The following is a 13,337-nucleotide window of genomic DNA, read 5'->3' on the forward strand; positions in this document are numbered from 1 at the left end:
CATTTTTTTGATGAATCAGATTTCTTGAACTGCCCCCACTTTTAGTGTATAATTTACAGTTAAGGGAACCAAATATTTTTATTATTGGATAGAAATGTTAATTAAAAATATTGAATCATAGTTTTAAAAAGAGTAACATCTTTTTATATTTAATTGCTGATCTCTTCAAACGCGAGTTTTCATAGTCAGTTCTAATATGATACAAAAATTGAAACATCAAATCGAAGATACGATACTTCTTTATTTCTAGAAACTGAACTGTATTATTGATATATATACAATTTTTTTCATTTAACAATAAGACACGTCACATGTCATGGACAAATTTAATTTATTTTCTTGTGACTGATAAATGAAAGAACAGATGCTATTTTTATTGGAAAATCATGATCAGTATTCATTAAATAACATTTCCATTTGTAGATAAACTTAGAATTTAAATGAAAGTAAAATAATGCTTGCAATGAAACTCGAACAATGACTTGACACTTATATACCTAGTAACTTTTCATTTGTTGTGGTGTACCAAAAATTATGGCACTTACTCCATAAGTCTCATTGCCCCAATATGTGCAGCTGAGAAGATAACATAATGGCAAAATACCTAACAAGTTACATAAATGAGTTACACAAATGTTTGTTCCCGTTTGCTTCATATCGTGAGGAAGAGTGGCGCAGTGCATCGACGGCAGAATCTTCATTGCCGCCACCAGAGATAATAAGCCGACCACTGCCACACACTAACCGATGGCCAGTGCAGAGAAGACTTCCCGGTAATTTTCAAGAATGAGTACCTATCGAAGTCGCGGAGTCCAAACGATATGTATCGACCGTGCGGTCGTAAATCGATCATGCGACTCCTGTGGCGAGCGTTGTGATCAATTATTTGTGACCGTAATTTTTATCTGTTTTCCGTCGTTCCCTTAGTTGCTCTAATTTACATACCTCCGCAAATTATTTGTGAGTTGCTAGGGAAACCCATAAGGTTTATGTCGTCAGTGAGTGGGACGTCTGGTGCTCTTGATGTTTCTTCGGCGGATTCTCTCACATGGAAAAATCTAATTCCATGTTTATCCAGCAAAGAAGGGACTATGTAGACTGTGGTGGTAGGAAGTGTGTAAAACTTCGTAAGAACAGTTGCGATGCTGAAATACCGTTACAGTTTCATTGCAGACAGTGTGGAAAACGAACGAGTGTTAGGAAAGATACATGGTTCGACTCTTCCAAATTATCCATCCAGACCATCGTAATGAACTTTCACATGACGACATCACCGACGACGAGTAAGGTAGTTCGTCTCCTTTGCAATTACAAGTATTTTTGTAACGCTCATCTTTCGTCGTTGCTGTAGTAACCAACGTAAACATACTCATAACCCACCCGCCACCAGAATCTCAGGATCCATTTACGATTGCACGTTCGATATGTATCGTTTGGAACCCGCGACTTCGATAGGCAATCATTCTTGGAAATTACCGAACTTCCTGCCAGAGATGGTTGCCACTCTCTGCCCTCGGTTGAATTACTTACAAAAAAATATTGTAATTGAAAAATAAATATCATTGTGTTAACTGACTACACGTAATGAGAATATGTATCAATGTACTTACTGACAAAAGTTTTAGCGTAATTAATATGTTATAATAAAGATCACAAGAAGTGACAATTACTTTGTTCGACTTCTCAAATAAGAAGCATACAGCACGTTCCAGGGGTATGCTTTATTATTGGCAAAACGTCTGAACTTAACATTCTTATCAGGACATTTGAAAGTGCTTTTGTTGGAGATAGATTCTGTCTACTTTCGAATTTGCTAATTTCTTACTAGAATATATATATATATATATATATATATATATATATATATATATATATATATATATATATATATCAATGCTAACTGGATCAGTGTCATCATCAATAAAAGGCCTTTGCTTCCTAAGATTCAAGTAGTTTCAAGAAGGCACTTTCGTTGGAGACTAAGCAATCTAATACGAAAGCCCTCTTGGCGCCCACAGGTGGGGCAAATGGCTTCCATCTAGAACGAGAAGTTCGTGGCACTTTTCGACGCTCCCGTTTAGCAGCCAAGTTACTTAGTCAGACGCCGTCACGGAACTTGTCACATTCTTTCCTGTTGCGGTCTTCGGCCAGCTCTTCTCATTTGCCGCGGTCAACATTAGATGCGTTCATATCGCGTTTTGCGCAGTCCTTAAAGCGCAAAGCAATCTTACAGGTATTCTCTTGGCAAGTGCTATTTCACTATGTATCTCACTATGCTATCTCACTACATGACACTCAGTAGTTTCGCAGTGTTCAGTCACATGGTCCCTCCATGGTATCCCTAGAATACTTCGTTTTTCGCGTGCACAGCATGTGAAAGGTGCTGAGCTTAGGTTGTCGTTTATCATATGATCCTTAGGAACAATACAAGAGGCTACTCAACATACATATTCCATAAATGAGTATTTTTGTGTTCGCTGTCAAATGTTTGTGGTCCCATACTCTGAGAGGAGCTTCCCGAAAGTATTCGCTGCTTTGACAGTTCTCTAGAGTGGCTTTCTGATACTATCGAGCCTAGATAACACAATTTTGTGTCTACATTCAACAAGGAGCCATCCAGTCTTAATGGCGGGCATATCCGCGTGTCCTTGCAGCATAATCGCAGTCTTCTGTACATTCTTAGACGATGAAACTAAGACCAATTACTATTATAATATTATACTGGTCTTTCATCCCTCCAATTCGTTTCATATCTACAGGTGAGATCTACTACTATAAAAAGCAAACACCAACTCGAAGACTACTTTGAACGATATAGTACTTTAATAGCCTGATCTTGTCGAAGGCAGTGTTTACTTTATTTCCTCGAACTTATGAATTGTTTTATTCAGCCTTTATGATGTTTACTTTAATGTTATTAGTATTGTTATTATTAGTCTTATGTAGGTCTTCAGAGAATTACCGTTTTTGCTGATGTGGTTACTCGCAAAATTACTTTCATCAGCGGCTAAAGTATATGTAATTAAATTCCAAGAGAGCGAGAGTCAAAGGCTGCACTAAAGTGTTACATTGCTGGTGATGAAAACCAACATAAGCCATGTTAACTCAAGGTCGTCTTACTTTTTGACTTTGGAATTCTAAAATTCTCTGTGTGCTTGTGGGGTTACTACGATCTACTTTGCGTATGTAACGACAGCGGCAACAATGGGATGTAAAATAATAAGCTTCACTCTGTTGATGTTTCCACTTCGACCTCGTTTCGTTCGATTTCAAGTTAAAAATGTATATTTGATGGAAACTAACCAATCTCTTCAACATATGGGGTGTCTGTTCTTTCGGACATGTCTGAAAGAGCAAACGTATTTTGAGATAGCTGGAAAATGGGCAAGAGACAGTACATCAGTAGTGTATGAATAAGTTGAGATCATGGATCTTACAGGAAGCCTGCTAGGGTAGTCGTGCAGCTGCGCTGACCACTGTATACAGATGGGGTAGCGGCCAGTGCATCTGCATAATAATCAGAAGACCCGAGTTCGAATCCCAGTCTGGCACATATTTTCAACTTGCCTCATTTATAAAAATCAGTGCTACTGGCAGATAATGTCTTTCATTGCTTTGTGTCTTCAGTCTCTTCTACTTCGTTAAACGCAGCTAAATATTCTGGAATGTGCCATCTTGAGTTTAGGTAGTATACGTCCTTCAGCTTGAAAATATTATCTGTTTCAGACATTTACATGCGCAGCTCAACTAAAAAATATCTCAAGTCATTATCTTTCGATTCCATTGAAAATTCAATAAACGTACTGCTGACCATTAAAACAGTAACACCAGCAAGAAGACCAAAAATTGTGAAATTTTGTTTATTGTATGTATTCTGTCGAACTGAGCTTGGATGTCTGATATGGGTACGTCATTCCATGCTGCTTCAGCCTTGCGCCAGTGTTCATCAACCATAGTGGCTGGTGAGTGGATGCGCGCCAGTCTCTCGGCAACCCGTGTGCAAATTTTTTCAGTAGAAAAGAGCATCGTGGCTGGTACAACAGTCGAACACCTTGTACACAGAGGGAGGGCAGGATAGGGCAGACAACATGCAATCTTGCATTATTTTGTTGAAAGATAAAGTTATGGAGACGTAGAAGACACTGCACAGGCACTGGTCTTGACGTGTCAGAAATGTAGCGCTTGCTGTCCAAATTGGAGGCTACTGCAACCAGAGGTGAACTGTGTACCTAACGGCAATACATACGATCGCACGAGGTGCTGGGCCCGAATAACGATAGCGAACGGAAGGAACCTGGCACATCAGTCTGGAACAACGCGACCACTACGGTCGCAGGTTCGAATCCTGCCTCGGGCTTGGATGTGTGTGATGACCTTAGGTTAGTTAGGTTTAAGTAGTTCTAAGTTATAGGGGACTGATGACCTCAGATGTTAAGTCCCATAGTGCTCAGAGCCATTTGAACCATTTGAACCTGGCTCACCTTCGTTCTACTAGCAGCCTCTGGATACTGATATTTTCACCTTGCGACTGTAAGAAGAACCTGAAATCGTCTGAAAATATGACGCGGTGCCCCTTCTGTGTCTATTTTGGTCGTTGAGAGGTTCAGTCGGCCTCTCTCTTTTGCGACGTCAAGGGAATCCACGACGGACGGCATGCTGACGCTCTCTGTTACTCCATACGTAGCCACGATGTCAGTATGGATACTTGTCTTGCTGTAAACATGTCCGTTCCTTGACACAAGACACACGGAGTGGCTGTCTCGTCCTGCATCTTCGAGCGAATTCTACTGTTTGTTAGGGTATAAGTGCAGATATTGTGATCATTGTTATCTTAATATGCACCGACTTCAGGGTGTTAGGTGTTTTTCATCTACCTCTAACAATCTTCTCGCAAATACGTCAGTACCTGATGTTTCCTGCACAGTCTTAACTGCACCACTAAGTGGACTATGCCTGTTAGTTTGTGCGTCCACACTTCCACACTTCAACACCTGTTGCTCAGGGGAAAATAAGCATTAATGGCTCGCTCTTGCCACATGTACTTGCAAGTACTAATGAACCAGAAAACAGACTTCTCCTAATCTCCCAGTCGGTAAATGAACTAAATACTGGTGGAATGTTGTTCAGAACACTACCCTCACACCACTGAAGATATCTGCACTTATACGCCTGAGACCTTCCACGTCTTTACTCTCGACCGCAACTCATGTGGGGCAGCTGCCTAAATGGCGTTGAATATGGCCCTCCTAAACGCATAGACTGCATATTCACATGACACTTGTGCAATCTCGTACCAACGCAGGCGGCAATATCACGGAACGCCCAACACCACACTCGATAGGCCACGATTCTGCCTCTGCCCAATTCCGACACGACCTTCTGACGAACAGCTGATATTTTAATCCGATTTTTAAATAAGCCGCTAGCTGCGTAATGTTTTCTTCTACGCAGAATGTACCTGTCGTTACTGATAATTAGTTTGTGCGTTTGTGATGAAATGCTATCATCTGCATATTTAAGCGTTAGTAAGCTTCATACCACTTGAACGTACGGTGCATGGCGCCTTCATAGTGTAGCAATTTTAATGTTAACCAGTATAACCCCTGAACTTGAAAATTTCCTTGCAACCATCTTCTGAAATACAGTGTGCCCTGGATAAACATATAATAATAGAAAATACAATGACATGAGAAGTAATTGAGATATTTATTGACGATATGTTTCTACAAGTACAATAATACAAAACTTTTTTGCACATCTAATCCACCTCGATATGAGCACTATTAGTGCCCATATTCTACTTCTTTCCATGTGTTTTGCAGCATTGCAGACGTAACAGTTGGGATAGCTGCAAGAATGCTGTGGCGAAGATCTCGTATATCGTGAATTGATGTCTGCTACACTCGATTCTGTATAAACACCCACAGAAAAAAATCAAGTGTCGTAATGTCTGGGCTTCTAGGGGCCAAGCAATCGATGGACTACGTCGGTCAGTCCAGCTATCTGACAAGGAACCCCTTGAATCCGAGGTCGCAAGTTCAATCTTCAGTACCGCTCATTTGAAAGTGTCGTGTTAACAAATATGACAGGAAAAATACTAGCTGCTAATAAAAATGGTTCAAATGGCTCTGAGCACTATGGGACATAGCATCTGTGGTCATCAGTCCCCTAGAACTTAGAACTACTTAAACCTAACTAACCTAAGGACATCACACACATCCATGCCCGAGGCAGGATTCGAACCTGCGACCGTAGCAGTCGCGCGGTTCCGGACTGAGCGCCTTAACCGCGAGACCACCGCGGCCGGCAGCTGCTAATAACTCACCATGAGCACAAGGAGTGTAACAGTAAATGTGTGTCCAGCGAGGTACAGAGATCAGCCTTCTAAGGGATGTGTGTATCAAGGTTCACAAAATGTACATCGTCGACATTCAAGTAATGTTCAAAACAAATTAACTTGTGCAATGGACACCGAATGAAACAGGGCGCGCCATAGTGATCACAAACGTTCGCACCATCAAGACCGAAGGTGAATTCTTTGAGAGCTACAAACCACGCGAAGCATCCACTTTTAAAGAATACAAGTAGAATTATAATGGTGTAACGGTGTGATGAGAAGTGATGGAATGGCTCTGAGCACTATGGGACTCAACTGCTGAGGTCATTAGTCCCCTAGAACTTAGAACTAGTTAAACCTAACTAACCTAAGGACATCACACACATCCATGCCCGAGGCAGGATTCGAACCTGCGACCGTAGCGGTCTCGCGGTTCCAGACTGCAGCGCCAGAACCGCGCGGCCACTTCGGCCGGCTAGAAGTGATGGAAGATGGTGGCATGCAGCCCTATGCGAAATAGTCTGTCGTGGAGCTTATCGTGAAAATGGCTATCCTTTAAGGTGTGGATGCAGATAGTGCCATAATATCTTTTACAGGCATGCAGAAAACCAACATCCAGAGGCTGAATTTGTCCAGCGGTTCCAGATCGTATGAGCTGCAGTGTCACACACTTTTCAGTTTTCAGGAGGGTTTGTTTACTCTAAAGAAGTATGGTTTTTATACGCAGACCATAAATCAAGCAAAAGAAAGTTATTTTGACCAGCTATTGACTAAAAGCTTGTAAGATCACGCGCGCGAGAAAGAATCGTAGGGAGCAGAGCACCTCCAACTTCTCTCAGGATAACAAATAACTTTTTATCCCATTTACCATCCAGTTTAACAATCGGCATAATTGTATAAGAATTCGTTATGGCATTGCGGTTAGCTGATCTTCATACGACTCTCTTGGTACCTCCAATTCCAGGATCCCTTTCATATGCAGTTCCTCTTCAAATCCCGACTGGTCGGGGTTGACAATAAATTTCTTACTGAACGATGGGATAAGTTTGTTTAACTCATCTACAAATTTTCGGGCCGATTCCGAAGTTTGATCTGCACCGTCAAGTTGGCGGTTTGTTTGAAATTTCGTTGTCTTACGTCTTCCAATTCTGTAGCACTGCTTGAAGTTATGCAATCAACCACTGCTTCCCTTGAAATCACTGTAATTATGTCGAACGCAATTTGATTTAAATAACATAGTAGCTCACTATCACGCGCATCCTGTAAATTGTATCGAGCGTCCTTGAAACGCTTTTGTAGTAAGTGCGCCTTTTCCTCCCTTGAATATCTGTAGTTCTTCTTATGCACTACACGGTCCTATTGCTGCAGACTTATTCGGAATCTGTTAATAACTGTTTTTTTTCCTATACTGCGGATGATTTTAGAAGTACGTAATTACGTTTAGTACCCGCTCCTTTGATAACGGTTGTCCTTTACAACGTTTCACTGGAGATGATGAACTACATGTCTCGACACCTGTTTCAATACAGATCGTCATCACTGACTGCTCATGTACATTGTTCGCACAGTCGAGCTTATACGACGCCACACATTCCATTGACTCATCTCAGATTTCATCTGCCGTTTCTTTTTCAGTTGGAGTAATCCCTTGGGTTCATTTATGACGAAATGCCAACAACGGCAGCTGTTGGTGTAGATACAATGCAATGTTTGCTCTGTTTATCGTTGCCACAGCTGTGGTTTGTATCAACACCACTAGAACTTTAGCACTGTTGTGAGTTACTCGTAGACTAAATAGTTCTCCTACGCTCCATATTCCCATGCTGTGCTCAACATTGGATACTTCCAGTCCAGTCCTGTTCCCTGTGGCCACTAGTAGTCAATAGTGTGGTTGCATGCAGACAATATATGGGGCGTCGAATGCCGTTAACATCATTGGCCTTTTGCGACCTCGCACTCAAGGGGTTCCTTGTGAGAACTCATGGTCCAAGAAATCCCTCACAATGTTCGCATAATGTCATCTTGTAGAAATATCACGTCATGATAAGGTTGTGGCACAGTATACGCGTCTATGTATGTTGTAGGCTCTGCGAAGAAGAATGGGACTACAACTCTATCCTTCAGCAATCCATGCAACACATTCACTTTCGAGAGTCATTATGTGGGTTCAGTGAGATTCAATATGCGGCTATAGTACGTGTTTACCCTATCGGAAGTGTGGAACGCAGCCTCGTCCGGAAAACAGTCGAAATAGAGGAATGCCTCGTTTTCAGCCATTTTTGCCGTAATTGTCCCGTCGCGGCCTCTCCTCAGGTTTGATTTAGTGGAAAACCTGCAGTTTGCAGGAGCAGCCTTTTTATGGCCATCATCTTGCATTGTGAAATGAAGTAACTGTAGCTGCCTAATTGCTTGTCGGATTTACGTACGAGAGCTCCAGGAAGGACGTACGGATTGTTCAGCAGTAGACTCTGGAACTGCGTGTTTGACGTGGCGGTCCAACATGGGAAACAGACTGGCAATTTCTCGAAACTACTTGTCCCATTTTTTGATTGTTACATTAGTAAGAACATCGTTAGTTGCTTGCAGTCCTTACGTACGCCGAAAACGGCGTTGCGCCAGTGTTACCAGACTTTAGCTCCGACGAGAGGATGCACACAGAACACCTTCCGCTATGGAGTCCACGCTCTTTTATGTGAACAGAGCAGTTACGCGCATGCGCATGGGGTATCAACTGCTGGAAACGCAGATAACATTTTGACTTACGATACGCGTAGGAGCAAACCGTCGATCAATATCGCAATTACGTCTCAATTTATTACATATTCTACGAGGGCGGTTCAGAAAGTAACCTCCGATTGGTCACAGTGCGGGTTGTGGGGGGAGTAGCGACGCCATCTGTGCGTTCACGCACTCAACAGGTCAGTCGGCATCAAGCCGTGGTCGAGTGAACGTCGTACCTGCGCTAGTTTAGTTTTTGTGGCAGTTTGAAATGTGTGCTGCAATAGAAAACCCCGCCAAATGTGAAGTGCGTGCTGTCATAAGGTTTTTTTACAGCCAAAGGATATTCTGCAGCAGCTATTCATCGTGAGCTTTGTGCCGTGTACGGACCAAGAGTTATGAGTGAAGGAGTTGTCCGTGAATGGGTACGTTTATTTAAAAGTGGACGAGAAAACGTTCATGATGAAGAGAAAAGTGGTAGACCATCATTGGTGACTGACGAACTCGTTCAGACAGTTGATGCAAAAGTTCGTGAAAATCGACGTTTCTCAATGTCGGAGTTGTCTACTGGTTTTCCACAGATTTCTAAGACTCTCTTGTACGAGATAGTGACAGCAAGATTGGGTTACCGTAAGTTCTGTGCACGATGGGTGCCCAAAGTTCTTACCGACCACCACAAAACTCAAAGAATGGCCTCTGCATTAGACTTTCTGCCACGTTATGAGGACGAAGGAGAACCATTGTTAAACAGAATCGTGACCGGTGACGAAACCTGGATTAAGTACGTGAACCCTGAGACAAAATAACAATCAAAGATGTGGGCACATTCAAATTCGCCTACCAAACCAAGAAAAGCCTCGCAAGATTTTTCTGCCAGAAAACTGATGGCAATGGTGTTTTGGGATGCCAAAGGGGTGTTGTTGGTTGAATTCATGGAACGTGGTACGACCATTAATCAAGACGTGTACTGTGAAACAATAAAAAAGTTACGACGGGCTATACAGAACAAACGACATGGTATGCCGACTTCCGGTGTCGTTTTTTTGCACGATAACGCCCGTCCTCACTCTGCTCGCAGAACAACGGGCCTTCTTGAGTCCTTCAAGTGGGACGTTATCAACCATCCACCTTACAGCCCAGAACTGGCGCCAAGTGATTATCACCTCTTCATGCATTTGAAGAAATGGCTCGGGTCACAGCGGTTTGATGACGACGAAGAGCTCAAAGATGCGGTCACAGGCTGGCTCCAGGCACAAGCGGGTGATTTTTGTGCAGAAGGAATTTCAAAGCTTGTGAAGAGATACGATAAGTGCCTCAATCGCTATGGAGACTATGTAGAAAAATAGTGCAAAGATGTAGTTGTAAGATGTATATATTAAAATATTTTTATTTAACTTTGTGTATTTTTTTAAATCAACCGGAGGATCTTTCTGAACGGCCCTCGTATTGTTGTACACGGCCCAGTCATATTAATGTGATCACCTGTCAGTAGCCTGAATAATCACGTATTGGAGTCCTAACAGCAGCAAGACGTGCAGAAAGGGAGTCAGTGAGGTTGTGGAAGGTACCGATACGAATGCGGAGCCATGGTGTCTCCCGTGCCGTGGCCAGCTGCGTAAGGCTTCTTGTTTGAGGATCCATGATGCGAAGAGCTCATTCGAGATGGTCCCACCGACTCTCGATTGGGTGTAAAAAAAAGCAATTTGGTGGCCAGGATGGTGCAGCAAACATATCCTGGTGCTCTTGGAACCACACACGTGCACTGCGAGCTGTTTGACACATTGTGTTGTCCTGCTAGTAGATGCTATCATGTCGAGGAAAAAATTAACTGCATGTGGGGGCGGTCATGGGTCCTCAAACTTATGTTGATCCCAGGGAATACCCTCCAGCCTGGAAGCTTCAAACGATTGTTGCAGTGTGTTTATTTTTAGATGCTTCACACTGTACGCATGAACAGCCGTCTGTCCGATGGAGCATAAAACGTGATTTATCTGTTTAAAAGGACATTTCTCACCACTCACTGGGCGTCCAGCTGAAGTATTTGCGTGCAAATTCCAGCTTTCGTCGACGATGAACAGCGGTCAGCATGGGTGCCTAACTTTAAATGCGAACATTTTACGTTAGGCTTTACCGTGACTGTTATTGACACTAGATGAAACAAGTTTATGTTTCATTTAATGTGTGCATAAACCAGGCACTTGCTGCAGAGGCGCATATGCACCTGTGTCCGCTGAACAGTCGTTGAGGAGACACTGTTAGTAGCCCTTCGGTTCATCTGGGCCATCAGTTGCTCAACTGTTACAGGTCTATTCGCTTATACACGTCTTCACAGACATCGTTCACTCGTGTCTTGTATGGCCTGTGGTGCAACCCAGTTGCCACGGCACTTTTTTTTATATATATAACATCATTTTTAATGCCTGGTATACTTCAACCAAGGCGGCACGCGAAAAGTCTACACACAGCCGTTTCGGAAATGCTTTTATCCTTAGCCCTAAAGCCAATGATCATGCCCTTTTGAACGTCGGCTAAATCACTCCTTTTCCACATTACGACAACACATGCACTGTTAACATCGAACATCTGCGGTTCCCACATTAATGTGACTGGACTGTGTAGTTTACCCCCGACAACCTGTATTTGCCAGCCTTTCTCAGCCCGTTGTTCAAGTACGTGAAGCTGTGGAAGTACTTCTGCCCAAGGACAGGGGAGGAGAACAGAAGGGCGCAGCGCGGATGGGAGAGGCGGCGAGCGCTCGTGTGGAGATACGTACCGGGCAGGTGCCAGACGCCGCCGTCCGTCACGGGGATGGCGGGCACCACGGCCTCCGTGCGGTCCTCGGAGCGCACGAACCACTGCACCGTCAGCGTGCCGTTCTCGTCGCGCCAGAAGTCGTACCAGTCGCACGTTGTGTCCGACGACAGCCGGACTGGCGCCACTTCCTCCACCAGGTACCATCGGCCGATGAGCTAGGGACAGAAACAGAGCGACTTAGGTCGCTGCTCAGTTACATCTCCCGTACCACAAATTAGAAGCTACCTCGGGAATGATTAGTTAAATCACCGTCAGCACGCGGACCGTGCTTTCGAACGTTAACGTTGAGCACGCCAAGTTCAACGTGCTGCTGAGCGCTCAGCGATGCATACGGTAAGTCTGCCTCGGCGCTGTATACACGATCGCAACGCGCTCCAGCGGCACTAGTCGGTTGTGTCTGACTCCCCAGTTATAGTCCTTACGAAATTGACAAGTGTAAAACTCCTACGTTAGCTATATTGAAACGCACATTTCCACCCTTGTGCGTATGCTAGTCATGTTGTTCTGTCTGCAGTACACATAAATAAAAATTTCCATATCCATGAACGGTATTAAAGTAAACGGTAAAGTAGATATAAAAACGTTGAGGTTCGCGGATGACACTGTAATTCTGTCAGAGACAGCAAAGGACTTGGAAGAGCTGTTGAACGGAATGGGCACTGTCTTGAAAGGAGGATATAAGATGAACATCAACAAAAGCAAAACGAGGATAATGGAATGTAGTCGAATTAAGTCGGGCGATGCTGAGGGAATTACACTCCTGGAAATTGAAATAAGAACACCGTGAATTCATTGTCCCAGGAAGGGGAAACTTTATTGACACATTCCTGGGGTCAGATACATCACATGATCACACTGACAGAACCACAGGCACATAGACACAGGCAACAGAGCATGCACAATGTCGGCACTAGTACAGTGTATATCCACCTTTCGCAGCAATGCAGGCTGCTATTCTCCCATGGAGACGATCGTAGAGATGCTGGATGTAGTCCTGTGGAACGGCTTGCCATGCCATTTCCACCTGGCGCCTCAGTTGGACCAGCGTTCGTGCTGGACGTGCAGACCGCGTGAGACGACGCTTCATCCAGTCCCAAACATGCTCAATGGGGGACAGATCCGGAGATCTTGCTGGCCAGGGTAGTTGACTTACACCTTCTAGAGCACGTTGGGTGGCACGGGATACATGCGGACGTGCATTGTCCTGTTGGAACAGCAAGTTCCCTTGCCGGTCTAGGAATGGTAGAACGATGGGTTCGATGACGGTTTGGATGTACCGTGCACTATTCAGTGTCCCCTCGACGATCACCAGTGGTGTACGGCCAGTGTAGGAGATCGCTCCCCACACCATGATGCCGGGTGTTGGCCCTGTGTGCCTCGGTCGTATGCAGTCCTGATTGTGGCGCTCACCTGCACGGCGCCAAACGCGCATACGACCATCATTGGCACCAAGGCAGAAGCGACTCTC

General features: G+C 44.0%; 1 protein-coding gene across 1 annotated transcript in view; it reads right to left on the reverse strand.

The window, feature by feature from the left end:
- The window catches only part of LOC126474111 (uncharacterized), a 53,745-nt gene that overhangs the window by 9,498 nt on the left and 30,910 nt on the right, over positions 1-13,337 (reverse strand). Inside the window, exon 3 of the mRNA XM_050101537.1 lies at positions 11,829-12,024. Coding sequence (XP_049957494.1) covers positions 11,829-12,024 — 196 coding nt within the window. The remainder of the gene's footprint in view (positions 1-11,828; positions 12,025-13,337) is intronic.

Source organism: Schistocerca serialis, chromosome 4 (assembly GCF_023864345.2).
Source record: "Schistocerca serialis cubense isolate TAMUIC-IGC-003099 chromosome 4, iqSchSeri2.2, whole genome shotgun sequence".
NCBI lineage: Eukaryota > Metazoa > Arthropoda > Insecta > Orthoptera > Acrididae > Schistocerca > Schistocerca serialis.